General features: G+C 36.3%; 1 protein-coding gene across 6 annotated transcripts in view; it reads right to left on the bottom strand.

Moving 5' to 3' along the window:
- The window catches only part of LOC134678357 (neprilysin-2), a 58,063-nt gene that overhangs the window by 23,272 nt on the left and 19,357 nt on the right, over positions 1-15,434 (bottom strand). For all 6 annotated transcript variants that reach the window (XM_063536906.1, XM_063536907.1, XM_063536903.1 and 3 more), the window contains one exon: positions 2,878-3,014. In XM_063536906.1, the coding sequence (XP_063392976.1) occupies positions 2,878-3,014 (137 nt within the window). The remainder of the gene's footprint in view (positions 1-2,877; positions 3,015-15,434) is intronic.

The following is a 15,434-nucleotide window of genomic DNA, read 5'->3' as shown; positions in this document are numbered from 1 at the left end:
TTGCGCTTTTGGGAGTTTTGAAAGTAATATCTTTCTTACTTCCTTGGATTTCACACGCTTATAAATGCCGGTCTTTTGATAGGCTTGCGTGGGGATATAGATCCAACACGTAAAAAGCCCCTTGAAGTGCTTTAATGTCATGTAGAATTACTTCCTTATTATTATTAGTAGTAGGAAAATTATGTACCTATGTATACATCAGGGAAGTAGACAGTCTACTTCCCTGATGGAAATAATTTATTTTAGATAGTAAAATAATTGGAAAAACGTATAACGCATAATTTTATGCCACTACACAATTTTAATTAATAAATCGGAGACTTCAAAGGGAAGGAAATTAATATGAAAGTGAAGTATCACATTTCCGTGTTTCTAGCCGCAGTTTTTAGCCTTGGACGGTGTCCCAACAACAGGTGCGTAAGAGTAGCAATCGGAAATACCTAATAGCCGGGTCGTGAACGAATTATGCGGTCGACTGGTCAATGGTTACATTACAAATTCTCATACACTAGTTAAATTTCATACAATCACATTAAGCTATTGTTGACACTGGTTCTATTTCTCAAGATTTGCCAATAATAAAATAAATAACTAAATGTAATGTTGCATTGCCAGAAGTTTTGTTATTGAAAATTATAGGTACTTTTGCAATTCAAAGTTTCGTCATATTCCGTGATCACACCGCTGCATTATGTAGCTATTAGGTACTTATTTTAACTGCAAGTAGCTAATGTATACACTTACTTATTCATATCCAACGCCTACCTACCTACCTACCTACCTTAGGTTTTACTTTTATTTGATTTTTCCTTTACTTAAATAGGTAATATAGATAGTTATAGCTATATCTCGACATATATAGCGTGAAGGCTCCGCAATGCGAATCTCGCGCATCGAAGTGCGAATTTCAATCACGTCTGAATTTTCTTCGCGCTTCCGCACTCACCTTATTACACCTCGTCGCGCCAACTACCAGAAATCTAATCATTTCCACTTATTTTATTACGTTACGTTGCCTGCCTCACTAGCATTTCAAACTTGTTTGATGCGTCAAGAACACTTACAGATTTACTAAGATGCCTATACGTATGAGAAAACTGTTGCCTACTCGTTATTTTGGTAGTTATTTTAATGAAATCATTACTAAACATAACGTTACTCATAATGGGCCAAGTTATAACCACTAAAGATTACGAGTACCGAACTTACGGGTGAATACTACAGTTAATATCTAGTTCTACTAGACTGACTAGCAAAACTAGGTGGGTACCTGTATTAGGAGGAGATACACTGTTTTCCCTCACGAGTTCATCTGAAATATGCTAATTGCGACTGTAAATGAAAAAAAATGTACCAACAATGTTTTTATTTAACTGGTTCTCGTGAATTACGCATGATATTATGACCTGTGTGTAATCAGAGCGTTTATGCTAATTTTGATAACGAACTGATGATACCAGAAAATATTAGGTACAAACTATTCGTATAATATGCCCGTTTTATAAAAGTTATCATACCGAATGTTTATTCTATGTCGTTCGATCATGATTGATCATAAAACGAAACTTATAAAACAGACATTGAAATGTTACAATATGGACATTAGTTAATATTAACAAGTTGAAGTAAGTAAGACTAAGAAAGAAAGTTTTAAATGGATTAATCCTCACAAACACACCTAGAATCATTTCTTTAAAATGTGTTTTTATGTAATGTAAATAAAGGTAAGGTAATAATTTAATGCCAGATGATTTTCTACCATCGATTGGTAATCCACGTAATCCAAGATTGACGGGAGCTCATTCTATCGCGATCTTTGCTTGCGGGTGTGGCGCGAGCCCTAGAGAAGCCGCATCCGGCCTTTCCGATCCCGGATATGAGGAAGTTTCCGCAATGAACTACCTTGGGGAATGAAATGCTCTAGCTACAAAGGTAAGCCTCGTCTGCAAAATAATGCATGTGAATAACATATTATCAGACTACTTCCCTTGGCTAGTCTAGTGGCTGGCAAGACTTATACTAGTAGACTTTAAGACTAGTCTTTGGCCGGACTCCTTGAGGTTACAGGCTCACTAAGAGCGAGGGCGAGTTTTATTCAGTGGGTCGAAAACGATACCCATATGGGTTAGGTATTTGCAACTATAGTAACGTTATATTTCAATTAGAACTTTACAAATGTCACAAGTGTTAATTCCCATGGATTCGATTATTTAGACCTATTGCGTCATAGTCATAAATGTTTATGTTTCTCCGTGTATATCTTGTCCCGTCCCGTTATTTTGAGTGGCAAGAAGAACCTTAAAGACTCACTGAGGCAGCCTTGCAGTTCTTCGTCAGTTCTTCTTCATATTTATGTAAGTACGTCAGACTTCATATAAATGTATGTACGTCAGTACGTCAAAATTTCTCTAATTAGGCATTCTACCTGCATCTGTTGCGATAGACATAGGTACTTTGTATACGACGATACAATAAAGCCTAATGAATGTTGAAATAAATTTCGTCACGCCACCATTTTAGTAGTGAAATATTCAATCTTAAACTTAGTCAAAATGTAGATGTATTTATTTACAACATCCTACTCTTTAGATACTGTCAACATTTGGACGCCGGGCCGCTTAGAATTTCATCTACATGATATACGAAACTGCAGGCATTCGGAAGGCGGAAAATTAATTGCATGTCACAATGAAGTGTTGCCTGCCGCGTTTGTCGAACTGCATCGGACGTTGTGTGAAACACTTTAATATGTCAATTTTGAGTAGGTAGCCATGCTGTAGAAAGTTTCATTTTCAGCGGGATTGAGGTTTAGGTATGCGTAGTGAGTTAATAAAGATGTAATGTGAAAATGGCTATGAATGGGTAGAGGTGTCTTACCGGCCTGGGCAGGCGCGGGGCGCAGCATCAGCGCTAGCACGAAGGCCACGCAGAAGGCGACGGCCAGCGCGCTGGTCACGCCGGCCACCAACAGTAGGCGCTTCTCCATCTTGCTCCGCTGGCCCCAAAATGATGGTCTGTTAACAAACGGCAGGTACTGTTAAGAAGTACTTATTCCGAAAAGTATTATTTAAAGTACATATCATCAATATAGATTATTTAAAGGTAGTTGAGTGAATTGCAAAAAATTTTACATAGTTAAGCACCTGTAATTAGTCTAAACTTAATTGATTCCATTGTGTTACCACAGTTAAGCAGTTTTAATTTAAGTTAGATGTATGAAAGTGTGTAGCGTATGCTATAGGCTCATATGTGTACGAATTACGTACAATAAATACAAATTTACAATTTACATAGTTAATTTTCGTAACACAAATTAATCAATTACGTTAAGACTAATCACAGCTTAACTGCGCTTGATTACGTACAATTTTTTTGCAATTGGCTCAGTTATGCAGTTAAGTATGAAACAATGGTAGGTAACTCTTTATGGTTTAATTGGACAGCTACGAGTAGTCTTCGTTAGAGACTATGAAATAATCCGATTAGTTACTGTAGACTGGGCGCTGACTGATCTCTAAATGCATAACATGATTCGGATCCACCAAGTCCACCAGCCATTCATTTTACTGAAGTATAAGTAATAAGAACGGGTGGATGTGGCAAACGATTATTTTATTTAAGTATATTACTATAATATGAAACTCGGAAAGCTTTATAAACAGCGTGGGCTTTCTGTAAATGAACATTATTCTTTGAAGGAGAAAATTGCTTCCAAATTCGCTTTGGTAACCCGATTTTCGTATACCTGCAATTTTCCTTAGTGTTAAACGAAAATAGTCGCTAGGGAGGCTTCATCCATTCTTACGCGGGTCTAAAGAAAACTCTCATATTGCAAATACGCATGTGGGGAATAGAAAATATACTCGTATTTAAAGGCTCCAAGCTTTGTAAGCCATCATGGTAATCGCGATGAATTCGAATATTGAACCGTTACTAACTTTTTTATGGATATGTAACAGTATGGTTTGGTATGATCGCTCAATTGCCTTTTGCTATTAAATAGGGGGCTTAGTTTTATCGAGTGATACTTAGCAATATAATGCTTTTAACGTTATATTAAGCAATATAATGCTTTAAAAGCATTCTATCATTCATCCGCGCCTTGTCACGTACATTTAGGGTAAAATAAGATTGATCGGCTTACAGAAAATACTACAAATTTTGTAGCGTTTTAATGGCGAGGTTTATAGGGTTTGTATGTGAAGCATCATTTTGTATTAAAAATCTTCCATTGGCAAGTTTTCATTCGTGGTCGGCTATATTACGAGTATATAAATACACATGAAACTTATACTGACACCTTGTGGATTTATAGCGTACCTAAATTGAGAGCGATGTGATTGCCTAGTAATAATTAAAATTTTCACTAGATAAGTATTAAAAAACCTTATAAAAATTGGCGACCCACTCTTCCTTATAATTGTTCGGAGTGTTAATCTCAAATGATGCTTTGTATAAATGTAATAACGTATTAAATATATCCTAATATATCCAGTAATTACGTACACTAAATTCCATTGTGATTTTATTTTCATATCTTAGAGGACACAACACATATCTACAGTTACTAGTAGCTGTCCTACCTGTGCAGTGACTTCCCAAGTCAGTGAGGTGACACTGGACCTTTCGGGCACTCTCGGCTCCATTCATCTCAGCGTTGCTACGAGCAATTATTAGGGTTAGCAGAACTTGACGTTCCTTTGCGTGCACAACCACAGATAAGATTACTAAAATTACTTGAAATCTGTCAACCCTAAATAGTTAGCCGAAACTTCGGTTTCGTAGGAAGTGTCATTTCTGTACGGTAGTACTATTATTTATTCTGTGTCCAAGTACCGAACGTCGCTGAACTTGTTGTGATGTAACAACAATAGTGTAACACATACAATAATAAATAATAAAATATTGGCATCCATTAAAAATGTTGTGAGTTTATTGACAGTAAGCAATTAATAAGCTTCCTTTACTAGTGCTAAACCTTAATGTTAGTTTGTTTTTCTTGGAATCTAAAGCTATCTTAGGGATTGCCATTGATTATAACCAGAGATGGATTAAAAGGATGGATTGTTTAAGTTGAAGGTGGTCTTTGACAACCGTATTTCTTTGCTGCTCAGCAGTATAGAGAAAAAAGTGATTTTCTGATAACAAGTGTTATTTGTGAGTAACGTAATCATTTTATATAATAGCTAAAATGGCCTGTGATACTGTCGTAACAGGGTGTAAGTACTGTCGCCAGGGCGAAGCGCTCATAAAGATCTGAACATGATTTACGTCTTAATTAATGTACCTAAGGCACTGGTCCCACCGCGAGCTAGTAAGCTATCGGCTATAAACACGAACAAAAGATAAGCACTCCCGTGTAAATAAAAGAGACACGGCGATATTTATAGCTCACCGCTGGGCGAGTAACTATAAAATATCGCCGTGTCTCTTTTATTTACACGGGAGTGCTTATCTTTTGTTCGTGTTTATAGCCGATAGCTCATAGCTTACTAGCTCGCGGTGGGACCAGTGCCTAAGTATAGCTGTTTTGAAATCATAAGGGTAAAAACGGGACCGCATGACTAAGACTCCGCTGTCCGTCCGTTTGTCAGTCTGTCTGTCTGTCTGTCTGTCACCAGGCTGTATCTTATGTACCGTGTTAGCTAAGCAGTTGACATTTTTACAGATGATGTATTTCTGTTGCCGCTATTTATAATAACATAGTTATATACTAAAAACGGAATATACCTAATAAATATTTAAGTGGGGCTGCCATACAACAAACGTGATATTTTTGCCGTTTTTTGTGTGGAACGGAACCCTTCGTGCGCGAGTTCGACTCGCACATGGCCGGTTTTACATACGCGCTAAATAAAATGGTTCCGAGCTATGGAAGGTAGAGGTACTTCTACACTCCATTTTCCTAGCAGTGCAAAATAACAAGTGTCATTAAAAATGTAGGTATAGGTACCTATTTACCTACTTAGTTATTAGGTACGCATTCCGGTGATGAGTAGGTATCTAAACTCACAGGAATTTTATTGGACGAAAGCCAACTCTTTGTCAACATCGTTTCTCTGCCATCGAATACCCCTGTAACTAAAAGTACATTATTTTAAACAAGGGAAAGGATAAGAGTAAATAAGACATACTCTTGATTTGTCTATCTCAGTTTGTGTTTAATAAGGTATCTACGTAGTTTACTCGACAAGTTCAAAACGATGAAAAATTAAGATACTACTCCTAAAAATACGTGTGATACCTCATTAATTTCGGAAAGATGTAGGTAAATTTCAAAACTTATGACACAAAAAAGCGGAAAAAGCAGATACCTATTTCTTTTTGCGCCAATATTTTAAAATGTATTTAAGAAATCTAAAAAAAACGGTGTATTTTAAACATGTCATAGAATGTAAACTCTTTATTTTCAAATATTTATTTGAGCATTTAAAACCTTTAAAATAATATTTCATGTTACGTTCTCCCTTTTTCGCGCCGCGCGCGTATCCCGAAAATGAGAACCACAAACCTCAGTCGATATTGGCCAAATCGTACAAAACATAAGTACATACTCTCAAATGTACTCGTATGTTACCTAGTTACATTCCTTAATATTAGACATATAATGTTATACATGTGTACCTACTTTGAATCCTTAGACCTATAGGGAGAAAATATTCGACAGAATAGGCGAGAAGTTGTTAGATAAAATCAATATTTGTCAATTCAATCAAGAAAACTGAACAGTGCGTGCGACGGTGATCGCCGTTATTGTTTGTTTCGATTTTAATTTTGTAAGGGTAAACAGTGTCAGTAAACACTAATTTTTGTAGGCGACACAACGGTCGACGGTCCGGTCACGTTGTGTCGCGTGTTGTGTACCGAACACAAAGAAGACAAGACGGGCTACTTAACAATCTGGAAAGGGCCCTCAAGCAAGCCCAACCATAGCCGGTACATATCAGATTCTTTAAAAAAAAAGGGGATTTAAAATTTTAAGACGGTATAAAAAGCAGATATCTATTTATTTTTTGCTATTATCTCAAAATGTATTAATATATAAGAAATCTAAATAAAATATTATTAATTGCGGTGTATTTTCCACTCGCTCTTCCTGTTCTTCGTCTTCTGTCCGTTAATTCCCCGTTACCCAACAAACAATTAGGCAACACTTAGCACTTATTTTATCACCTAAAGACATATAACGGCTGTAGAATAGCTATATACTCTAAGCTTACAGGCTCTGGTGACATCAAGGTCTTTAAGAGGTCCATGTATAGCTTTAAGATCCACAGTAGCCGTTTTGGCCGCTATAATGGATCTTAAGCAGCTAGTGTTATAGCTCAAAGTGAATTCTACCACCTTAACATCTATATGAGTAATAAGCAGCTGCAATTTTCACTTAAGGTTCTAAACAGGCGATAAAAACTCTTTTATAGCTCCGTTACTCGCAATCGCTTCTTAACTCTCTTGTTTCACTTACAGTTAGGGTTGCCAGATCGAAAGGCGCTATTATCGGGAAACAATATCAATTTTTCGGGATTTTGGGACTTAAGTCGGGAAAAAAAAATACAATCAAATTAAAGTAATTGTATTAAAAACAACGATATTTTACATTATTGGCACTACGTCAGCTCGCTCGCTCGACGACAGTACGGAGCTTGAAATTATTGTTTTATAACGTGAAGCTGTTTTTCGGGACAGTTTACACTTTGTCGGGAATCGGGAACACATGCTAAAAATCGGGAGAATCCCGCCAAATCCCGACCATCTGGCAACCCTACTTACAGTCGAAAAGAGAAGTTATGAGTCACTTTTATAGATCATGTAGTCGCAGACGGGCGTTATTCAATACCTTAGTACATCTTATAGTGTTATTAGAGTCTTACTTACAACCTAAGCCTATAGCGCCATGTTAATATGACCGATGAATCAATAAGCAAAACAAAAACTGTTAATTAGAACGTAAATACTTAATAAAAATCGATACTTTTACTCAATATAGACATAATGTTAGTATTGTTGTATTTAAAACCGGACTTCACGTATATTGTGTAATTTTGCGAAAATTAAATACGGTGGACCACAATTTAAAAAATATTATATTCAGATAAATATGCAAAGGATCAGAGGCCCTTTAAAATTTTGTTAGTAATACATATAGTTATTGACAGTGTAATTAATTTCGCCATCATAAATCCGCAGATAACACCGGCATCAGTGAACTAAAATAATTATTTGCTTTTATTTATCCGCCATTACATTTCACTTCAAGCTGTCACAGTGCAAGCTTACAAATAATAATACAAAATGGAAACATCTGCAACCAAAGCAGGCAGGGCTAAGGAAAAAATGTGCAATTACTTTCTTGAGTGTTACAAATATTGACTTTAAATGCTAATATACCATCTAAAGCTGAAAGTATCATCTATCTAGCTCTACACTACTACTCAAACAGTTAGTAGTCGCTTATTTGGCACCCTTTTAAATCCTAAGTTGTTAATCAACGCTATTACAGCACTACTTTAGCGCTCTTCTACTACAACAGTTTGTAGTCACCTATATGCAACCCATATAGCTCCTAAAGAATTAATTAACACTATTGTAGCTCCACTATACCGCTCTTATGTCTCTTTTTTTATCCGCTAACCCTACTGTAGCACTGTTATAAATCTTATGGTGATAAAATTTGTGCCCAATCCGGGGTTAAAACGGGGTTATAGCCGGCTATAACTCCTATTTTTAGAGCACTAACTACACCTAAAGAGTAAATAGGCGCTTATATAAATCTCTTCTAACCCTTAAATTTAGCGCCTAATGTTAGTTGGGTAATGTCCCACATTCAATGTTAATTGCCACCTGTTCTTCTATTGCCAATTAGTTGTAAAATAATGATATGTCGGACGCCTCGGCACGGGCCTGGCCCGGTCTATCGTGAGTCACCCTTAAATGTGAAAACCGGGAAGGGATAGGGTTAACTTAATTAAATCAAACACTAGTAAACAGTGCAAAAGATAACAATTTTGTAACAACACGAAAACATGTAGGTTTGTCTTTCATTCACGTATTCATTCGTCGGTCATGTCTAATACCCCCGCCATACTTTGCTTCTCACGCTCCTCCTCGCGCTTTTTGCGCTGCCGCGATGTCGCCCTCTCTGGGTTATAACTAGCAATGCACGCACGAGAACTTTCCAAAGTTGCGAAACTTTCCACATGAGAAATTCTCGGTAACTTCTGAGAATGTTTTCGAGAACGAGAATTTATTTATTTATCGTAGTTTATACCTTGAATATTCACGACAGTTAAGGTGTAGTCCTTACCCCCAGAAAATTCCGACTTTTGGTCGTCCGCTGCCGGTCAGAAAAATGTATGACGGCCCGGCCAAACGGTCAGACTTAGGTGGGGGGTGCTCGACCAAATGTCACAGAGGGACCCTGGCAGTTTTTGACGCCGCCATTTTTTTTCAATATGGCCGACTTTTTTTTAATACTTTTTTAATTTTGTCCTAGCGCGCTGAAATTTTGGTCACGGAATCTCGGGGTCCCGTAGATACTTATGAAATAATTTATTTTCGAAAAATGCTGCAATTGCGGGAAAACTGGCCAGTTTTATTTTGTATGGCAACTTTTAAACGGTGCGTGATAGGTGGGGGGTGCTCGACCAAATGTCATAGAGGGCCCCGAGACAAAACAATTTGCATTAAAAAAAAAACAAAATGGCCGCCTTTTTTTTAATTTTTTTCAAGTTGGTCCGAACGCGCTGAGATTTGGCATGGCGGGAGATAGAGGCCTCTAGATTCTAATGAAAGAAAAAACAATTTTGGAAAATATTGTCGAAAGTCGAAATGTTCTCTGATATACAGTGAGAATTTAAGCAACTTATTGGTAAATTTATCACATGAACAAAATAGCTAACTGTAATAGACAATAATATATGCATAATAACATTTAGTTTTAAGTTATGCCTATTTAAACTTTATTTCAAGTATATTCTCTTGTTTAAACAATAATTTTCATGTTGCAGGAATGTTCAGAGAACATTCTCCAGAACGTTCCCGCTTTTTGGGAATGTTCTGCAATTTGTACATTGCTAGTTATAACCGCGAAAATCGAAGTTAGCAAATTGCGGGCACAATTCTCTGTCACTCTAATTACGCCTTCATTGGAGTAAAACAGAAAGATCCCCGCAATTTGCGAATTTCGGTTTTGGCGGTAGCCCCTCTGGCCACATACTAGGTTGTTTGTCTGTGCAACCTAGTGCAACGTAATGGACGTAGTAACTGTGGCAGCATGTATTTTATTAAGTATTATTTCGTCGGGTGAGAAGCAAAAGTCACTAACTACCTATAACATCATTGAATTTATTGGATAATAAACCGTGTTACAAGTGTAATAAAGTGCATTGTTACTTTAATTTTTTATAGTACTTAGTGAGTTTTGCTTGTCACCCGACGATTTACAGCGAATTACGTGCATACACGCGCGTGAATGTGTGGCGGGCCAGTCGCGCGTGCTCACGCTCATATTGCCGGTCCTTTGACTCGTGTCACAAAAACCGACAAAATAGGCAGCGGTGGGCATAACGACTAACGTTCCCACTACAACTTTTCCTACCTTCCTCGCTACTTCCTATGCCACTCGACGAGTGTGTCAAGGTCTAGTCACTCTATAGTTTACATGCAAATATATTTTTATCTGACAACAATATAGTTACAAAAAATACTTGCGCTATGAATATCCATGGTAAATCCTTTGCTTTATAAACTTGTGAAACTTTAGATTAGAGTAGATGAAAAATGTTTAATTTTACGCAAATAGCAGTTTTCATTGTTAAATAGAGCTTTCAAGGTCCACTGAGACAAAACAAGACAAGACAAATCAATAAGTTAAGATCACTTGTGTAAAATACTTACCCCCTTATTCATAAACGTTTACTAAAGTTGACAAGCCGATAATAATCGTTTGTCCCTTTCCATCATACCGATACGTCGGAAAGAAGGTAACTTTTGCTGTAACTTACAGAATTCACGGCACGCTTGACCCTCATTCTATCGAATCAATTTTGGAACTTTTCGCAATACTCCGGACATGTGCCATGATTTGCTTTTTAAGTTGTTTCAGGTTATTGAGAGAGGAAACTATGTACTAGAGGTTGTGCCTGAATAGAGAAAAGAATGCATGGAAGGATTACGTACCATTTAGTAAAACAATGTCGTTTTCTTTTAATTTACACATTCGTAAAGTTCTTTTGTCTTTACTGTTATCATTATCTACTTATAAAGGTACATATTTGGGGAGCCATCATTTTTAAAAGAATCCCTGCCAGTTTATATTTTTAGACTTGTTAGTACACAGCTGTTGTTATCCTTTGACATTTTAGTATATTTGAAACAACTTTAGGAAGCGCCGAAGCGGGCCAACTAGCGCAACAAGCAAATTATGTCTGACCAGTCCGTGAGGGAATTACGCAAAGGTAATTATCCTCAGTCTAGATCCGAGTAGGGATAGATTTAAAATAAGAATAAGTGCCGTAGTTATATAGATAAGAATAAGACATCAAAAGTGTTTAGTTAGGAAATGGGGCGCAGTTTGTTAACGAAACACGTAATGCAACTCGCATACATGAAAGTGAAAAGCAGACGTATGTCGCCTCGATCACGGAGCGTGGTGTTTATGTTCCGCTTGCCCGCTTCTTTCCTATAGGTAGGAAAGTACTGCGTATGCGCAAATATCAGACCGTGCCGATTCTGCAAGTTTTTCTTGACTGGCACACTGTCGTAGTCGGCCTTGTCTCACTTTTAATGCATAAAGCGTGTGTGAGGCGCATAATATAAAGTAAACTTAAAAATCGGCTAAGGACAAGGACATCGGACTTACTATTAGGTATTACATATTACAATTATTTCAGTGAACGACGATCTTGCTTCGAACTTGAAAACGAATAAGACAGCCTAAATAATTATTGCCGTATTTTTTACATATGAAATACTAATTATAACAATTATTTTAACAATAAGTATTGGGAGTGAAAACACGAAGCTATCGACAAATAAATATGCAATCTCAAATAAATATGTATTTCAATTAACATGACAAGTTTTAAACCGAGCAGAAGTTTACAAGTTATAGGTAATAACTAAATAAAAAAACGAATGATTAAGTATCGGACCGGAATAACCTTCGATCTTTACCACTGGTTTTGAAGGAAACAATGATATTAAAACGAATTTTCCTGTTATAAGATGTTACCTTAACTCGACCTTACGTATAATAAAGTAACTTGCTGATTTCCTGACAGATATTTAAGAGACCCATTCCGCCTTTAAGATTAAATCAATTGTTTACCTACTTAATCCCATTTTCCTGTAAAACCCTTCAAAGATGTCGCTTCGAAAAAACTGTCACACAGTTGCCTCCTCGATCCAAGTAGCGTATTTTAATTCTACTTTATATTTATACACTTCATAGAAGTTATGTTATACTTATATCCTTTTCAACAACTGTTGCATGTCTAGTCTTTTACGCAAGTGGTTACGACGTTAATTAAATAATTGCTATATTTATGTTTAAACCTTACTACTAATCGTTTCTTAGCTTTAGATACGGGTATATTCCTATCCGGAAGATAATACTTGGGGATTTTTCAAATATGTATCTACTAAAAGACCAGCCAAGAGCATATATAAGGCCATGCACATTGTAGTAGGGTTCCGTATAGTTAGTTACCATTCTGACAAAAGAGGCTGCTTTGAACGGGGGCTAGTATTTATCACTTGCAATTGTATTTGGAGTTCTTAGAATTTTCTCGATGAGTATTAGTTGCCTGATGTCAGCCAGAAAAGCTTGTACCTAGGTACCGAAAATGATTTATTTGCCAACAACTTATATCTTATCAAGTCATGTTTAATCCTTTTAATGTTTTGGTGGGGGTTTGCGCTAGAAAATATAATCCGAATTTTTTCACAGCATTTACCTTAAATAATGACTTGTGAAAATTCAAACTACAATTTTGTATTAGCCCTCTCCTGAGCCCGCAAGTACTCTTGGCACTCTTATACACACTCTACGGTCGCCGGTATCTATAGATGTTCAGGCGCATCCTAGGGCGATATGGTTCCTATCGTTACGTTCCGAGCAGTCATTCCAGTGTGCGGTGGCCTGTATCGCGAGAAGTGTATAAGTACTAAAATATTCAGTCTGTAAACGCATTGTCCTTCTTTAAAGACAGAATGCGATAAAACGACGAGTTACTTGCTTGTTAATTCTCAGCTGGTACTCCAAGGTCCAGGACCAAGGTTATTCTCGAAACGTCATCTTTGTATTCAATGCCCTTAAATTGAATGTTTCATTTGTTTTAGGCTTCCGTATCATCCGAAAGTTGACCAAAATAACTCTGTCCGTTTGTCTATTAGTCAGAGGGCTCCATCTGAAGCACCATTACTTATAGGTAAACAGTTGTCTTTTGCCGCTATACCAAAAAATAATGAAAGTAAGTAATATAGAATCTTTATATGTGACGTTCCACGGGAAAAGGTACCTTATGAGGGTTTCTAGTTTCGGAGATATGAAATGTTTTGTAAAGAGGTGAAAAAATGCTCAATTTTTTTTTATTGTGTGATCTGAAACCTTAATGCGTAACGTTTGTTTACCTGTTTTTATTTTTGTTATAAGTAAGTTATAAGCCTAGTAATGTCGTCTCAGAGTTTAGTCGAAAAGGTACCTTATGGAAAAAAGATTGAAAATTCCCAAAAAAACTAGTCAATACGGGAAAAGAAGTTTGGTAGAGAACTGTATTAGCATTCTGCAAAACTAATTTGATAATTTCAGTTCTGGTTGGGGCGCCTAGCAAATATTATAACCGTACATCGACCGACATTACAAATCCAAGTAGCCTGCTATTATACCAAAGTTACTCTCGTCAAGTCTTTCTTAACTAGAATAATCTTCATTTGGTTTGGTCGCATGCAATAAATCAGCCATTGGTTTGCTGAAAAATGCCAATACCCGACGCCATTACCTGCCATTACCTTATGAAATATCTGAGGTCATTGAACCTCAATGCCGCTTGTCTTCAATGGCAACCAAAATATATTATTGATAAGAAATAGACTATTTATACCATCTTTACCCCAAAATATTATTAGTTTATCCTAACTGCCTCATCATCATCATGCCTCATCATGTAACTTAACCACAAGGTACCTTTTCATTACATACAAATTATTGGTCTTTTTTAAGATTATTATGACGAAGAACTAATTAAATTTGTGGCAGTTTAATGTAAATTAATATTTTCTATTCATAAAAGATAAACTTCAATGTGATTGATGTTTTGTAGTGATGCATTATTAGATTTATTTCCATAAGGTACCTTTTCGTAAATGTATGGAGCAAATACTGTAATTGTTATGTAAGTTTAAAGTGGCATAAGGGGTTAAATATAGTATTTAGTTGGGGTTTTAGGATTTATTTCATTTGAATGATAGAATTTCTTTAATATGTGCTCAGAAAAATTGATTGTTTGTTACATTAAAAGTAAAAATATTCAATTTTCTGATTTTATATGAAAAAGTCAGAAAATACATTTTCACCTCTAAATCGGTATTGCTTTTAGCTTAAACTGTCTCTCAGTGTCGTTTTCTAATAGATACAATTTAAATCTTGAGAGCTCATTGCAATCAATCGTGAAAATGAAATAAAACTTTATTTTCAAGAGATTGGTTAGTATACACATAAATCAGTCGATATCAAAGGTTTCTATTTGCATTACAGAACAAGTCGCAACATTTTTTTAATCTCAGATATATAAGGTATTATTATTTGTAGTCAGCTATGTAACTTACTTCAGGAACATAGTTTTTTAGGCGGCTAAACTTAAAACTTCTCTATTGTAAAGTTGCTCATTTCACAACATTATTTTCAAAAAATCATATCTCTGTAACTACGCAACTTAGAAGGTTGATCTTTTGTGTTATCGATAGCTTATTTATTGTAGATTACTGGGGTATGCATAACTCCATACCCGCCATAAGGTACCTTTGCCTGTGGGACGTCACATATTTCCTATAGCTGTTAAACACATATTTAACTCGTGTAATAGTAAAGGAAAATATAATGCACAATAGCAAATAATAAAATCCAGAGAAGCGTGAGTAGCTCTAAAGAAAAAACCTATGGAACCTGGGGCACGACTGGACTCGTACTTGACTAATTTTAGCAGGTAGTTGTGCATTCGGAAGGCATGTCATAAACTTGAGGATAAAGTATTGACATGATTATGGTTGGTAGATCTATTTATAAATCATATTCGTTTCCACTAAGGATAAATATAAGCAGGGCTCGAACAATTCATGCGGATGACGTCAAACCACTCATATGATGATTTCAAATTTTGTTATTTCGTGCGACATGTCACACGAAAGTTTAAATACAAACATCATCCTGTCTGCAA

Source organism: Cydia fagiglandana, chromosome Z, assembly GCF_963556715.1.
Source record: "Cydia fagiglandana chromosome Z, ilCydFagi1.1, whole genome shotgun sequence".
NCBI lineage: Eukaryota > Metazoa > Arthropoda > Insecta > Lepidoptera > Tortricidae > Cydia > Cydia fagiglandana.
Note: the sequence above shows the minus strand (reverse complement) of the source record. Positions and strands in the feature narration are given on the sequence as shown.